The sequence below is a fragment of the Impatiens glandulifera genome, chromosome 2, assembly GCF_907164915.1.
Source record: "Impatiens glandulifera chromosome 2, dImpGla2.1, whole genome shotgun sequence".
In the NCBI taxonomy this organism is placed as follows: Eukaryota; Viridiplantae; Streptophyta; class Magnoliopsida; order Ericales; family Balsaminaceae; genus Impatiens; species Impatiens glandulifera.
In genome coordinates, this window is record NC_061863.1 from 52471933 (window position 1) to 52489096 (window position 17164).

The following is a 17164-nucleotide window of genomic DNA, read 5'->3' on the forward strand; positions in this document are numbered from 1 at the left end:
TAGATCTCTCAGTCCTAGGCTAAGAGCCTCGGTCCTCACAAAGTGCAAGTTTTTTTTAATTCATTTTTTAGTTTTAATTCTTTGATCTAATAGTCTCGGTAACTTCACAAAGCTCCTAGGAACATGTTGATCATCATCTCAAAGTATGGATCGACCTAGATGATGATCAATTTGTTCAAAACAATTTGTGATCAAAAATCGGGTTTTTGATTTTAAATTTGTTTTGAAGTGTAAGAAGATATACAATAGTTTTCTTATACTACATATACTTGATTGTTACCAAAATAAAAACATTGGTTGTTTGTTTTGGCCAATTTAAGAATTCAAAATTTTGATTTTGATCAAACATGATCGCGATTGATCAAACAAATAGTTGTCTAACATCATTCTAATCATGTTGGAAAGTTTTATGGGCTGTGATTCAATATAATTAACCCAATAACAATAAAACTGTTTTTTATTTTTGAAATTCAAATTTGAGTTTTTGTTATTTACATCGATTGATCGGTTCTATCATATCTATATAGTTCCTAAATGATCCTAAGAATGCCTTTCATCCATAAAACACTATGAACAAGCTTACACGTTTTTGTATTTTGAAATATAAAAATTTCAAATTAAAATTATAAATATGAATTAGAGGGTGATTGGAAACATATCAAGGATTGGAGAACACTCCTTAGACCTTGGGGAAGCTGTTGAGATGTCTGGATCCAAGCTTTAAGGTCTGAAATGAATTTTTGAAAAATCCAGAAACTTTTAACTTCAATAGTAGATTTCTGAAATCTTCCGATTTGAAGGTGGAGATTGGATTCTCTGCCTTCGGAATTAGTTAGGGAAACTATTTATAGCATTCCTAAGTTGGTTGATGGCTTCAAGTGGCCTGAATCGGCCAAAAACCATTAATGGTTTTTAATGGTTTTTGGTTGTTCTTGGCTAAAGTTGTCGGAATAAGGATGATTCATCCTTATTTTAGTAGGGCGATCATTCTAGGCTTTGAATCAATCAAAATCGTCGACCAATGATTGAGTTCCTAAAGAGAAGATCGTCGTAGATCTTTAAGCTTATCCAGACGGTGGTCACGATGGAGCCAAAAACGACGTCATTTTGCATGCGTTTGGGCGTTCAGTTGGAGTTCCATCAGCGCTTCGTCAAATCCTAGCGTTCCGTTAGCGCTCGGGGAGACGAACATCTGTTGATCTGCTACCTTGCGAGTGCGCGCTTCCTTCACTACAACAGATTATTTGTGCGGACCTGGAGTGTCGAATGAGGACCCATCATTCATCTGATGGACGCGGCTCCCTTACAGCCAACCCTCTTGATTTCTCCCACACCGATATATGAATTTGTTTTTATTTTAAAACCTTAAGGTTTGTTTGAAATTAATTTTCTTTCATCTTTTGGTTTTAAATTTAATATTTTCAAATATATAAAATATTAAAATAAATATAACAAATATTTTACCAATTTGTTTTTTATATATTTTTTAAGAGTTTTAAATAAACAAAAAATTTAGATGAAATTGATATAAAAATTCATCAAAATTATTTATTTTTGTCCTTTAATTTTTTTAAAATTATTTTGAAATAATATTGGCATAACATTTATTTCAAATAATTTTATTTTTTTATTTTGACATTAACTCTTAATTAATTTAATTAATTAGTACAATAATTAATCATAATTAATTATTTTAAATAAATTTTTGGCCATGTAAATTTTCCGTGTTTACCACAATATTTTAAAAATAAATTTTGTACTAACATGTGTGGGTATATATAAATAAAATATCATATAAGTTGATTTTTGTTCAATATTTTTACTACATAAAATTAATAGACCATAGAATAAAATATACTAGTTTACAATATTACTAAAAATAAAGCATTAACTAAGAGTCACGTGTTTTAGACCCCCTCAGTTTGTTGGCAATTTGCTTAATTTGACATTTCATGGGACTATTGACTTCATTATTATTAAATTGCATGTCATATCTTGATAATATTATATTTTCACTTATTAAGTTTATAATTAAAATATTTTAGAGGAATTATAGGAGAAGAGAATTCAATAAGGAGGATACGTGTCACTACATTACTTGTTGAAAAAAATAATAAAGGGAGAGGAAAAAGATAAAATTTATTATTTTTTCAACAAATTAATTACGACACAACATTATTTTCTCTTAAATTTTTTCCCCAATTGCTCTCAATATTTTAACATGAATCTTTAATATAAAAGTAAATTATAATGAATTTTCCATATATTACAGTCAAAATATAATTTTGATTTTATTTTCAATTTGATTTTGCACTCTTTCAAGACCTAACGATAAGAATGATCAGAATATGATTATCATCTGTTACTTTGAAATTCCCAACAAAGAGAACCAACTTTCAGAATATATGAATGTCTTAATCCTCAAAAAGAATACATTTTCCTTCAGTTTTTAAATATTGATATCATTATTTTTTAAAGATACATTAACTATTGTTCAAAAACATTATTAATTGATATGTTTTTAAATGATAAAGTCTTGCATGTACATTAAAAAGGAATTACAATATATTCCATTTATAAAACAGTTGAGAGTGAATAATGATTTTCAATCTCATATAAACACAAAATTTTCCCTAAGTAAATTTAATGATTTTGTAATAACCACAAACTAACATATAATAAGTAACCCGGCAAAGAAAAGAAAGAGTAAAAATTTTGTTGTCGGGATAAAAATAAAGACTTTGAATTAATTTTTATCATCAAATTTTGTTTCTTATATTAAGTTTTAAAACCATCATTTGTTTTTTTTAAAATTATTTTAAATGAGAAAAATAAAACTAAATAAGTACAAAGTGTAAAGGATGTGGAGTTTATCTTACTAATTACTTAGATAACTAATATAAGATATTATATTTTTTTGAATAATACAAGATTATTATTATTTTGAATAATTGGGATACATAAAGTACATGATAAGTAATAATATTTATTTTTGGATTAGTTTAAGTCCAATAATGTCCATACCTAAATGAGTCTCTAATTATGTTAACATTACTAAAAATTGATGGAATAAGAAAAGAAATGTCAATAGTCTCAACTACATTCTCTAATTCTTTTACCTTTTTTTTACTAAGAGTTAATTATCTCGAATCTCATAATTTACGTCACTACAAATTTTTTTTATTTATTGGTTTTTAATTATGATTTCTTAATCATCTCCTTTCAAATAGTCTCGACAAGCTTGAACAAAAATATTCTGTTATTTTTAAAACAAATATAAAAACATTAAAAGAATTTTAAAAAAAAATGACTAGTTTTGATAGGTAACTAGATTCTTTCCAAGATAAAATATTATCATATTTAAAAAAAAAAAGTATTTATGCTTTCTATTTGCTAACATGAACTACTTATGCTTTTTCTTTCTCTATTTATAGACAAATTTGTCAATACCATTGTTTTTCAAAAACTAATTTTTTTTTCCTTATATATATTTTTTGGATTCCAAACAGGGCCCAAAAACTCTCAACCGTTACCAATCAAACCAACCGTAATGATGACAACCTCTTTATATGCACGCCGGCCTGTGGGGCGCTTTTATTTTTTTACTACAATGTTATATTATTTATTTGTGTTACACTCTTATGCATTTTATTAAAACTTGTCAAATTGCTTATATAAAGCATAAAATACATTTTATCATTGTATTTATTTTTATTTAATGAGTTAACACAATTCCAAAATTATGATATTTATTTCAATTTAAGGTTACTAGATTATATATTGTACTATTATAAAACACGTTTTTATAAAACTCAATCATAATATATTTTTCTTTTAAAAATTGATCGATCTAAGTACAAAGAATATGACCCATAATCTTAAGTACATTAAATTTATACACTTTACTTTATCTTTGAGATAAACTTATAAAGTTTCAATTTACTAAGAAGTACTAATAATTTTTAGGAAAAAAGCACACTGAGATTAATTATATTATGAATTTATGAAGTCTTAATGTCTTCTTAATATATTTTTTTAACGGTCTCATTAATCAATGCATAATTTTGTTAGTTCGTAGAAGATCGAAGCCCAATGGGCTTTATTTTTTCAAATGGAAGCTTTAATGCATAAGGGTCCATGGTTTTAGCCTGTTAAAGATTTCAGGAAAATATGCTTTTTAAAATGAGACTTAAATTGGGATCCAATCCAACCACAACCTTTTACTTTTTAAAATGTGTATAATATATTACTAGCTTATTTTTAATTAATTACATGTATATAAAATATATTCAGAATTATTACTTGTAAAAAATACTCAAAAGGAATTTCATCCTTAAGCCTTCTTTTGCATTTCTTATTTAAATAATTATAACTCAAAAATAATCTATCATCATCTCTCATTTATCAAGCCATTTAATTAATTCATTACCTAAAATATTAAAATATCATATTTTTTTTATCATTATATATCAATTACCTTTTAAATTTATTTTATCAAAAAATTCACTGCCCCTCAAAATTTATCACCATTCATCATTTTCTAAATAAGCCAGTTATTCCAATCCTATCAAAGATTTTACATTAATTTTAAGGCAGTTAAATATATATATATATATATATATATATATATATATAAATATAAATTAAATAAACAATACCTTCAAACAAGAAAACAACCATTCTTTTTTTTCAAGTAAAAAAAATAAAAATAAAAATTACATGTCTCTATCTTTGTCTCTCTTTTGACAGCTATATTTTTGACAAAATATTATGACAAATAGATTACCTTTTGAATCTAAAAAATTAATTATTACCAAATTTTTATTTTTGATATTTTTTAAATGAGATCATAATTTCCGTAAGAATTTATATAAACTAGCATGTATGGGTGCATTTGTACAAAAATAATATTAAAAATCGTGAAAAAAATATTATCGTAAAAATGTTTATGGGCGGGACAACCACAATCCGACCCAAATATCCATTTACTCTTACATATATATCCAAATTAACCACAACTCTCGACTCGACAATCCGGACACTACAAAAATTAATCATCATTATATATATATAGATATCTAAGTTTCTAATATATTCAACCATTTATGTATTTTTTTATAAAATATATATATATATATATATATATATATATATATATATATATATATTAAGTAACAATGAATAATGTTAAAAAATTATAGCAACTTATATTGTACTATAATTTAAATATCATAATATATTATATAGAGCTTGTATCAAGATTTATTTTACAAATTATAATCTTATCATCACAAAATTATAACATTATATACATAAAAGCATAGTTTAAAAAAAATGTATTATAAGAATTTGAATAAATCTCTTATTCAATTTTAGTGAAATTTGATTGTTTTTTAACAATACAGTAATCATAGATTACTTTTTATTAACAAGGGTATTTATATTAATCAAATGTCATTAATATATTAACAAATATAAATTGAAAATCATTTAATAATATAGTAATCATAGTTTACTTTTTTTTATTAACAATGGTATTTATATTAATCAAATGTCATTACTCATTAATATATTGTCAAATATAAATTGAATATCATTTAATTTTAGGCAATAAAATCTTAAAAATAATAAACTTTTTATAACCAGTAAATGAGTAAGGATTTAACAAATCTCTGTACTTTAAGAAAATTTTAATTTATTTGTAAATAATATTACAAAAGTATATTATCTACAAAAATAAAGAGTATTTTTTTTAATTTACATGTTATTTATATATGGTAAAATAAAATTTTATCACATTAATGTGAATAAAGTTTTATAAAATACATAAGGATTAAACAAAATTTCAATTAAACTTTTAGAAATTTGATTTATTTTTTAAATAATACTACAAACTACAAAGTCCAATTTTTACAAAACATAAAATATATTTGATCCATATATCGATTTTATATGAACAAATAAATTAACATTTTAATATAAAAATACTAAAACTAATATAATTGTTTTATATTAATTGATGAGTATAAATATAATTTGATAGTGAATTATTTAAAATTAAACATAAATAACACAACCTTAATAATGTGTGTATTTATTCTACAAAAACTCATTAGAATGGTATTGATAGGTAGGATTATGACTTTAAATATTTTTATTCAAAACATTTAAGATTTTTTTTTTAATATTTCTGTTGAAAATTCGATATATTTTTAAATATCATGATATGATGAATTTTTGCATTGTCATGTATACTTGTTTGTTGACTTCTAAAGATTTAGTGAATCTATTATTTTTTTCCCAAAAATTTTAATATATTGTCGTAATCTTACATTTTTCTCAATTTTGACATTAGAATTTAATTACAAAAATAACTTTTAGAATTGTTTATAAACATATTAAAATGTGGGGGGTTGAGGAGATAGATGTTTTAAGTCAAACTAGCATTTTTGAAGATTTATAATAGATATAATTAGTCATTTTAAGGTTAAAATTAAACTATCTATGTTTATGAGGAAAACATACAAGTAATCTATAAGCATTTGTTTGATTTTAGGTTTTTAGAAAGAAAAAAAATTAATTAAGATTTTTGTATAATGAATTATTAAAATATTATATTTAAAATTTAACCAAAAGTAAAAAATTGACATTAATTGCTAGATAACGTGTGAAATCACTTAATGAGACAGGGAGATATAAAAATAAATATATTTTTTTATTGTAAAATTAATTTAAATTTATAGGTAATGTTTAGAAGAGTCTTAATACCTTGTTTGGATTCTAGACAAAAAAAATGAATTAATTTTATTGATAATTTGTGTAATCTATTTATAACAAGAGAAATTTAAGATTAAATACAAATAGCTCAAACTCAATCGAAAAAGACTTAAACATGAATCAGAAGCAAATTACTTATATTAATCAAAGAGATAAATTTGAATGGTTGAGAATACTAGTTAGTTGAGATTAATTACAAGGAAAAAATTACATGTATTAATTGGGAGAATCATTAAAGATAAATTAGAAATAAATTGAAGAGTTGGAAAAGTGAGTTAATTTGATAAATTGAAAAAGAGAAACCAAACAAGACCTGCAGTCTCTGTTTTCATTGGTAACAGTAGAGTAGTACTAATAATAAGCAAGAGAGAGAGAGAGAGAGAGTCAGGCCTTAATTTCCAGGCGCCGTTCTATTTTCTCTTTCTCTCTCAAGAAAACTGCCCCCACTCACCATTTTCATTTTCTCTCCTACAACACATCCATGGAAATGACAATTCAGTACCTTTGATAAAAACCCATTGGCCTTCTCTCCTAATCTGCAAAACCCACAATCAATCAATCGATAATTTGGTTTAACAATGGACAGTCAGCTTCCGCCGTGTCTGGAGGGCTTGCTAACAGAGAAGTTCTTCAACTCCTGCTTAATTCATCAAGAATCGAAGAAGAATGAGAAGAATGTGTTTTGTTTCGATTGCTGCCGAGGAATTTGTTCTCACTGTTTGCCCTTTCATTCCTCTCATCATCTTTTGCAGGTCGGTCTGTCTGTCTGCTCATTTCATTTCATTTCAATTCGTACGTACATACATACGAATATTCTTAAAGAGAATTCTGATGATGGTTTTCCCTTATTTTTGTTCACAGATTCGAAGATACGTTTATCATAATGTTATACGTCTTGAAGATGCCGATAAAGTGGTGGATTGTGCTCTCGTTCAAGTGAGTAATTAATTAATTAATTAAACTTCAATTTTGAATAATTAGCTAGCTACCTAGCTAGGAAGGAAGGAAGGAGAAAGATGAAAATTCAACTTGGTTGATTTGATTTGATTTCAATTATTTGTTTTAGTTTTACTCAACCAACAATGCCAAAGTTGTGTTTCTGAATCAAAGACCTCAAGCTAGGCTATGTCGTGGCTCCGGCAATGTCTGTCTCACCTGTGACAGAGCCCTTCAAGACACTTTTCTTTTCTGCTCTGTCTCCTGCAAGGTCTGATTTCATCTGGGTTTTTGCTTAATTTCGTTTAAAATCTGTTGGCTCATCTGGGTTTTTGTTTAATTTCGTATCTGAAATCATTTCCAGCTTCATCATAATAGTCTGTCGACTCATACAATGGAATCGAATTCTGTCACTTTGTTGCCGGAACAACATGGGCTTGATGACGGTCTGAATACGCCGATGTCGGTGCTGGAAGTTGTCGGCCAGACCATAACTAATTCATCTGGGTCAAGCGGCATTGGATTAATTATGGGTTGTCAGGCGGCGGCATGCACGGCGGCGTCTTCGGATGTAGTTAGAAAGAAGAGGAGCAGTGTGTCGGTGTTGAGAGAGGCTTGTCGGAGTATAAGTTCAATACCGGCGTCGGAAAATCCTGCTGTCGAAATTGTGAAGAATCGTCGCCGGAAAGGGACGCCGCACAGGGCACCATTTTATTGATTTGGAGAGGATGTTTGCTTGGCCTGTTCTGAGATAGGTTATCAATAGTAATTCTTTAACATTTTCAGGGTTATTTTAGGGAATATTCCTCCTTTTAACCTTTTCGACTTCCCCGCTCTATCTATTTCTTTCTCTTCAACTTTTTAACCATATTTGAAATTATTAAAGTATTTATTTCTCTTTTTTTATTATTATTTTTTTATTTGTCAACCTTAAAATCAGCAAAATAGCAAAACTTTTGTTTTATTTTAAAAGGACCAAATTATTTATATATTAGTACTATATAGGAAGTTCATTTTATTATTTCTACCTGCCCCTTTCTAATATATAATAAACTTATGATATTTTTTCTTTAATTTTTTTTATGTTGTTCTACAAATAAGTTAACTTTTGAAATAATGAAATTGTTACAAAATTAACCTACTAGGATACTTTTAATTGAAAAGAGCTTTATTAAGATATTGAAATTTTTCAGAAGTTTAGTTCTTAATAGGGATTATTAACTTCTTAAATTTGAAACTAAAATAAATTAGTTACCACATTTCAAACAAATAATGAGTGTCCTTAGAAACTATTTTTTTTTTTTACTTTTGACAAAAATACAAAAGATATATTTATTTGGTGAGAACATTATCAATCTTTTTTGTAAGTAGCAACAACTAAAAGTTTGTTAAAAATTAATTTTTCTTAAAAAAAATTGAACTTTTGTTACACTTTAATACCAAATTCAAAAAAATTTTAAAAAATTGTGATTAACTATATACCACTTTTCAAAAAATCCTAACAAATAACATTAAAACAAGTATAATCATTTTCAAAAGTTTTGTAGATATCAATACTTATTGAAAAAGTGTTTTCAAATAGATTAACAAATGTAGGAAGACTTATCCAATTTGTTAGGTTATTATGACTTCTTCTATTTTAAATTTTTAAAAAAAGTTTATTGAGAACGAAACCATGACTTTTTAAACTTTTAGATAATACACACTTGAACTATCATAGTGAATTAAAACTAGTATTAACTATTTATACAACAAAATTCATAATATGAACAAACTTACATCTAAACAACATCATTAACCTAATTGTTTTACACCATAGGTGTGAAGAATTTCGGCCTTTGATGGATGTAACAAAAACAACAACATTTAGCATGTCAATCAAACTCCATAAAGTGGAAGAAATGTTTTAATGAAAGAATATGCAAGTGCACCAGTGAATAAATAGCTGTCTACTCTATCCAGTATACCTCCTGCACATTATTACATCAACAAAAACAACTTCATTGCGAGTTTTGTTTAGCCAGAATGAGCGAAAATTATAAAAATATCAGATTATTATGAGAGTTACCGTGCCCAGGTATGAGGGAACCCGAGTCCTTAACACCCGCATCGCGCTTGATCACCGACTCGATTAGATCACCAAACAAGGACCCAAAGAAATTCACAATGCCAAAACCTATTGCACTGGTGGTGGGGTAATCATTGAAGAATAATAATAATAATATCAGTTTACATAGGAAAAAGAAACACTATTGATATGATTTATCAAATGATTAGGTATTAATATTAGAATGAAAAAGGTATTGGACACAAAGTACAAACAGGCTCAGATCAAGTATGAGCACCATTACAGAAATGAGTGGGTGATGATCAGAAATATTCAGACAATGGAAGTCATGTGTTTCTTCAATAATAGTAGTACAAATCTGAAAAATTAAATAATAATATAAATACCTAGGCAAAGATGCAGGCCAACCAAGGATCTTTGAGAGTATGGCAGTAGTGGCTAAGCAACCAACTAAACCAAAAATCACTCCTTCCCAGGTCTTCTTAGGACTGATGTTCGTAAGCATGGTTCGACCGAATGCCTGCAATTAATTCTTATAAACTGGTTCTCATATGAGATACCTTATCTAAAAAAGCTGACAAAATGTTGATAATCATCTTCAATTGAATACAATAATAAATCTGATAGAAAGCTTTTTATTATATTTCTTGATGCAAGTATTTAAGAATGACAAGATCCTGATCCCTCAATTTAACATATTAAATAAACTCTTTAACCTAATCAACAGATGTCCCCTTTTTATGAAGATAATGAAAATGTTATAAACAAGAGAGACCTTTGTTCTAGTGAAACAAATTCCAATTAAAGGAAAGGGGTTAAAATACCTTGCCACCAATAAAAGCATATGTATCCGCTGCAATTATGCTGCTAATAGAGATCAGTGTAGCCACTAAACCCACATTCCATTGAGCTAAACCACCTAAAAGAAAGGGCCATGTAACAGCTGCCCCTGTCAACCAAATTTGAATCACAGTTCTTTAATCATATAATGTTCCATAAGATGATGAAAAAATGGAGTCTTACTAGTATTTAAGGCAGGGACAGCCAAAGTACAACGGAGCTTAACCCAAAAACAAGGAAGATAACCACAATAAAATAGCCCAAACATGGTGCTGCTGAGTTGTGCAAAACGGGGATTTCCTTTTTGCAAAAGCAATGCCATTGCAACACTAAAAGCTGCAGATGTAACCCACACATCAATTTCACCTAGGTACCTGATCATCATACATTTATCTCATAAGAAATACCAAACCAAACCAAACCTTGCAGAAATTGCAGGTCTATCATACAAATAAGGGAGGACAAAAAGGACACAAGAGAGTCTTACAATGTAAGTATGGGCATGAGAGTGCAGATAACAGTGCAGAATTGTGATACATATCGAGGAGGGGGTATCATTCCTCCTGCAGCAATTCCACGACTCCTAATTAGCTCAAAGTATTCGCGTGCACCAACAAAAACTGCAGCAGATACAGTCATTGTGTATACCAGTCCTCCCGTGAATACCACAACCCCAGAACACAGTCCAATCAAGAACCCAAAAATAATCCTTTTATTCAACTCAATAACCTTGCCTTGTTGCTCTGAAGAAGCTGAATCTTCCTTCATTAATTCAAATACGTTTATCAAAACATATAGCTACAAACTCAAAAATCATAGAAATTTTACAACCTCTGCCATCTCGCCTTCCGGTTCTGCACCGGACACAGCAGTGATTAAGTTGCGGCGACGAATGCCCGTAGTAGAGGCATCGAGAAGTAACTTGGAATTCAAAATTGAAATATTGGACCGAGTCGTTATTAGGGCTCTTGAATGGCACGCGCAGTGATAGGTAACGTCTGTGCAAGATGACAAAGGCAAAACCCTTCTGAGAAAATCCGGAGAGCAACAAAACCCATTGTTCAGTAGCACGTTTGAAGACATTTTTGTACCTTGCTTCTTCACAGATCAGTTTCAGGGAAGAAGAAGACTGTGGGAGTGGAGGTGGATTTTGTTTGAAAGAACTATCAAATTAATATTTATTTAATGGAGCATATTTTAAAAACTAAATGATATTTTATCATAATTGTTAACACAACTAATTAAAATTGAAAATTATTTTGGTCTCCCCAAATCATTTCGAGGCAGCAATTCATTATGAGGTTGTTGTTTAGGAAAAACTCTCAACTAGGATTGTGTCAAGAGATTATGGACATACCGGATACTAAATGTTTGTTATGTGACGGTGATGAGACAATGGACCACTTGTTCACAGTTACTGCCCATTTGCTAATGTGCTATGGAAGAGGTTCTGAAGGTGCATGAGTTCATTAGTTTCCCTTCTGAATGGCAAGATATCAAGGAGGCAGAGGCAAGTGGTGATCGTTTCTCGTCTAATGTGTTTAAATGCTGCTTTGCTTAAATTGTATATAATGTTTGGGCTAAAAGAAATGCGAGGGCTTTTTCTAGAGTTTGGCGCGGGATCGATGAGGTATGTAGGGGCATTGTGGTGGACAACAATTCGCTCATAGGAACGTGGATGCGAATACTCATGTGTGAGCAAAATGCGAGCCTATGCAACAATTGGGGGATATCATATGCGGAAATCACTAAATTGGATTCATTCAAGGTGAGATAAAAGATTGAACTTTGTAGTTGTATTGTAATAATGTCATGAACATGTTGTATGCTTGTTTTTAATTCCTTCTTCCTTTTTTAAAATCAAGACTAGATGTCTCTAGCTTGATACAAAAGATATCATGTCACGGAATGCGTTTACATATTTAATTGTTAGGGACAAAATCGGGATGATATTAAGACGAAAGTGGGTACACAAATATCATCTCGGTTAACTGAAAAAAATTGCCCACTCCTTACCATTTATAAAATATATATTGTTTAGTTTTAATTCTCACTCATATAATTAAAAATCATATTCCCAAATTTATAATAAAGTAACACACTCCTACTCAAATAGCTAATATATTAAGCAAATTTAGGTATTAACAGTTTAAATGAAAATCATAAACAAATGTAATTTACTTTATTTAATAAATACCTTCAGGAACAAAAAAAAAACATCAAAATATTTCACCAAGGAAAACTTCAAAATTAATATAACATCAATTTTTATAGACATTCATTGAAATAAAAACCATTCTGTTTCCACACATTTATTGTTACAGATTTGATGATACAAAGACTCAAAGAGTATACAAGAGAAATTAAAAGGGACAAGGATACACAACTGTTCTTTAAGTTAGAAAATGGATACCAGTAAAGTTGATAATAGCAAGCCTATTTTGAAGCTTTCTTTAAAACCTGACAGAAGTTGGCCACGATAGTTCATGTTCTCTTAAGAAAGTAACCAAGGAGGAGGCCCAACAAGCCTATGAGAATGACATGTAAGATTGATAAGCCACTGCGATTCTTGTTGCTTTGGCGTCTCAATAACTCCTGAACATGCAAAACAAGAAATAAGTAACAAGATCTTCATAATGATGCTTATTACGGGTAAAGGACCATTACCAATTCCAGGCTAAGCTTTCTAGTTTGTTGAATTGCAGAGATTTTCTCAGCAGTCACCTTTGAGATAAGACTCTTTAACTGAAAACAAAAACAATACTCAGATAAAACTGTAATTTTGAGAAGAAATAACAAACGATTCTTTGGATGTGATTTATAAATGCATAAATTAGTGTTGCAGAAGAAACAAACACTTTGAGAAGGATGAAAATCAATCTGAGACCCATTACAAGATAAACTCTAAATACACTCTTTATGGTATAATCAAACGTGCAAATGATTTATACCCATTTGGAAATACTTATTGTTTTTGTTTCTGAATCTGGATCCCTAGAACATAAAGGAATCTGTATGAAAGTTTAGTTTCTAAACATATTTGCATCTGGATCCAAATTCATATACAAAAACATAAACAAAAAGTTTTTTCAGGGTATTGTTTGATCTGTGGGTTATTTGAGATTACTTTTAAATAATCCAGTCAACAATCTACTCATCAATCACATTATTCAAATTATCAACCAAACTAACAATTATATATTTATACCCTAAATATCTTTGTACCCATATAATCCCAGATAAATTGATCTTCAGTAACTTAAATTAAACAAGGTTATTTGAAAAGAACCACTTGGTTATTAAAATAACCCTAGATCAAACAAGGGTCAAATGGGGCAATTATATACACAACTGCAACCTTTACTTTTGACATGTCAATAGTAAAATTCAAACACCAACTATACAAGGTAATGGATTAGATAGCACATTGAACAATCATATATAACTTCTTAACAGAAAGTAAAAACTGGCAGAATGATGATCGAAAAAGATAAAACAAAGAAGCAAAAGAGATAAAGAAATCAACCTCTGATAAGTGCTCTTGTGACTCATCAAGCTGTTCCTTTGAAGCCTGCAAATTATAAGCAAAAAAATCACATTGTCATCGTCTCACAGAATAACCTTCTTCAGTTTGTATATTGAATCTGCATCTTGCAAGTACTAACCGCAGTATTTTCAAAGTGATGCATAGTGCCATTGTCAGATAATGAAGCCCTTGGAGAAGAACCCTCCTCAGATCCTTCCCTCACAGGCGATGGGTACCGTTGTGGAGGCACATAAACCACTCGCAACTTGTACTCTTCAATTTGATTCCCTGATTCCTTGTTGAACTTCAGATAACATCAAACAAGACAAACAAAAGTTCAACATCATAATCTAGCTATCAAGTTTCCTTTATTTTCATACAAATCAACTTATAATACCATTTCTGCAGTGATATCCTTAGTTGTAGCCCAAGAATTTGCTACAACACTTTGAATAAGGAACTTATCCTTGCATTGCATATCAGGAGGAGACTCCTTTTGTGCTTGCATTGTGACTAAATGAAAGTTACAGGACTCAAGATTAGTAAGATGAAACTAATTTAGAGAGAAAAAAAAGTGATGGATACCTATAACATCAGATCTAGAGTTTGGCAGCACGATCCCTGTGTTAGGGCGAACACAATACTTCTTTGGGTTGGTGGTTTTGACCTGAAATTTGAATAGAAATTAGGAAGAACCCACAAAAGAATTCATTGATTAAGCAGAATGAATACCTTAAAGGCGACATATTTATCTGTCTTGTTGGTTAATTGTAGAGAACACGAGATCTGCTTCCTCAATTCGACTTCTCGAAAGACAGTAGAAATCATTGATCAGACTAGGACAAATAATAGATCTATTATGTAGACATGCATAAATGTTTATCGAAAGAATGTTACATGGAAGTTGAAGCTCCCGCGGTTCAATGCTTATAAGCTCTTCAGTACTCATCTCGACACTGTTGCTAACGCACTGGAGCCAATCTTAGGTTTATCCGTCGTCCGTCCGCGAGAGATACTGTAAAATCGACTCAGCAAATATATATATATATATATATATATATATATAGTGAGAGAGAGAGAGACAAGAGATCTAAACTGGAGAATTCAATTGTGGGTTTGTGAGATGTTTTGTGGATGCCGGAGCCTGAAAAAAATACTAAAGTGTGGAAAATCTTCTTTCTTAATTTTCCTAAATCACTCTTTATCTTCAAAAGTTTTATTTATTTATTTATTATATTTTCAATCAAATCAAATCTAAACTAAGTAGTTTTGATTTCATCTTTTGTTTTTATTATGTATAATTTATTTTAATTTTAATATAAGAAATTAGGAATAACATTAGAATAGGCGGTTATAATTCTCGGGATTCGAATTACCTTGTCATGGATTTTTTTTATTTTTTTCGATTTGAACGGTGATTCTATTTAAGTTGATTTTATTATAATTATGTCCCAAACACTAATAAACACAATTAAATATATAACATTTTATTCATATTTTTTAAGAGTTTTAAATTTATGTCGATTTTGTTTTTTTTTTCCCTAAAGAACATGAGATAGCTCGTTTATTACCTACAGGTTTCATCGAGTGATTCATCCTAGGGTGACCCAGAGTCGTTCTCATCCTAGGGTGACCCAGAGTCGTGATGAACGAGCATTCTCAATGTAGTCTACTCATACTTCGTTCCACTTCGAATTCTCGGGATAAGGAGTCAGATGCAGACTTGCAATGAAGGACAACAGTGTCTAATAGGTTTTTCACCAAGGAGATGAATCAAAGCGATTACAACGATGAAATGATCTAAAACGCGAAGCACTTCATCTATAGGCATTGTAGAAATGATATAGTATGATCGACGGACAGCTCTTACTTTCCTCTATTTTTATTTTCAAGGCAATGGTAGTAAAAAATTTCCCAAATAGAATGGTGTGAGAAAGATAAACGCATTCACCGCTTACATCTGTCTCATTATCATTCCTAAATCCTAACTACACCCACAACGTTTATTTCCACTTCCTGAGTTGAATATTATTTTTTATTATATTGAACATATTTATTTAATTTGATCATTAGGTTGATCAGATTTATTTAATATTTGTAATTTGAATAATATTTATAGTCATTTTATGAGTCTTTTATTGATATACCTTGCTAATCTATATATATATAATGATGCTTAATTTTTAAAGCGTCCGGATTGCCGGGTCGAAAGCTGTGGTTAATTTGGATATTTGGGTCGGATTGTGGGTTGACCCGTTTTTATATTTAAAACGGTTAAAAATAAAATTAAAAATGCTAGAGATATGTTTCGAACTTGCAACCTAACAAAACAAATACAACTCTTTAATCAACTAGACTACAAAGACTTTATATTTTTAATTCAACACCAAATTTGATAAACGTGGGACGTTTTAATATTAATATAAGTTCAACTTTTTAACTAACTAATATATAATGATGTTGAGTAAATGAATACTTGTGTGGGATTGTGGGTTGACTCACCCATAAACTTAAAACGGTTAAAAATAAAATAAAAAATGTTATCTGTAATTTTTTTCACGATTTTTATATTATTACTCGTGCAAATGCACGGGCTAAATGCTAGTCTCTTTTAAGACTTATTGTTGGTCCACTTATTAAAAGATTAAATAACATAATCTAAGTTATTTTTCATTTATTATATAAAAGTCAATCATATTTTGCATATGTTTTATAAAAAAATATTATTAATTTTAACATTTACAATATGTCCTATAGTCCGGCTATCCAACAGTCAGCAGACAGTGTAATAAATGAAATTTTCTAACTATGTATAAATATAGTTGAAATAAAGTAATAGATAGTTCCAAAACTGTATTCATATTTATGATAGTTGATTTGCAAAAGTAAAATGATAATAAGTACAAAGTTTTTATGAATTTAATTAGAAGTAATTTCATAATATAGTGTTTTACAAGTTTTATGTCAATCAAAAAATTTCTTTTATATATATAAACATATCCAATTCTTAATCAAAT

At 29.1% G+C, this 17164-nt stretch overlaps 3 protein-coding genes across 3 annotated transcripts; 1 reads left to right on the forward strand and 2 right to left on the reverse strand.

The window, feature by feature from the left end:
• The first annotated feature begins 7210 nt into the window (after positions 1 to 7210).
• LOC124928166 (protein RGF1 INDUCIBLE TRANSCRIPTION FACTOR 1-like) lies at positions 7211 to 8652 on the forward strand. The gene is made up of 4 exons (XM_047468694.1): positions 7211 to 7529; positions 7639 to 7713; positions 7844 to 7984; positions 8078 to 8652. Exons 1-4 carry the CDS (start codon positions 7356 to 7358, stop codon positions 8429 to 8431), a joined length of 744 nt encoding a protein of 247 aa, XP_047324650.1. The 5' UTR covers positions 7211 to 7355; the 3' UTR covers positions 8432 to 8652.
• Positions 8653 to 9459: 807 nt separating this feature from the next.
• Positions 9460 to 11784, reverse strand: LOC124926590 (phosphatidate cytidylyltransferase 4, chloroplastic-like). The gene is made up of 4 exons (XM_047466841.1): positions 11453 to 11784; positions 11109 to 11383; positions 9782 to 10995; positions 9460 to 9683 (listed from the first exon to the last, which is right to left on the reverse strand). The coding sequence occupies exons 1-3, from the start codon at positions 11702 to 11704 to the stop codon at positions 10749 to 10751; spliced, it is 774 nt and encodes a 257-aa protein (XP_047322797.1). The 5' UTR covers positions 11705 to 11784; the 3' UTR covers positions 9460 to 9683; positions 9782 to 10748.
• A 1093-nt stretch (positions 11785 to 12877) lies between these two features.
• Positions 12878 to 15312, reverse strand: LOC124926292 (vesicle-associated protein 1-2-like). The gene is made up of 8 exons (XM_047466487.1): positions 15045 to 15312; positions 14880 to 14950; positions 14733 to 14814; positions 14545 to 14660; positions 14287 to 14451; positions 14148 to 14192; positions 13289 to 13366; positions 12878 to 13216 (listed from the first exon to the last, which is right to left on the reverse strand). Exons 1-8 carry the CDS (start codon positions 15094 to 15096, stop codon positions 13106 to 13108), a joined length of 720 nt encoding a protein of 239 aa, XP_047322443.1. The 5' UTR covers positions 15097 to 15312; the 3' UTR covers positions 12878 to 13105.
• Between the last annotated feature and the right edge of the window lie 1852 nt (positions 15313 to 17164).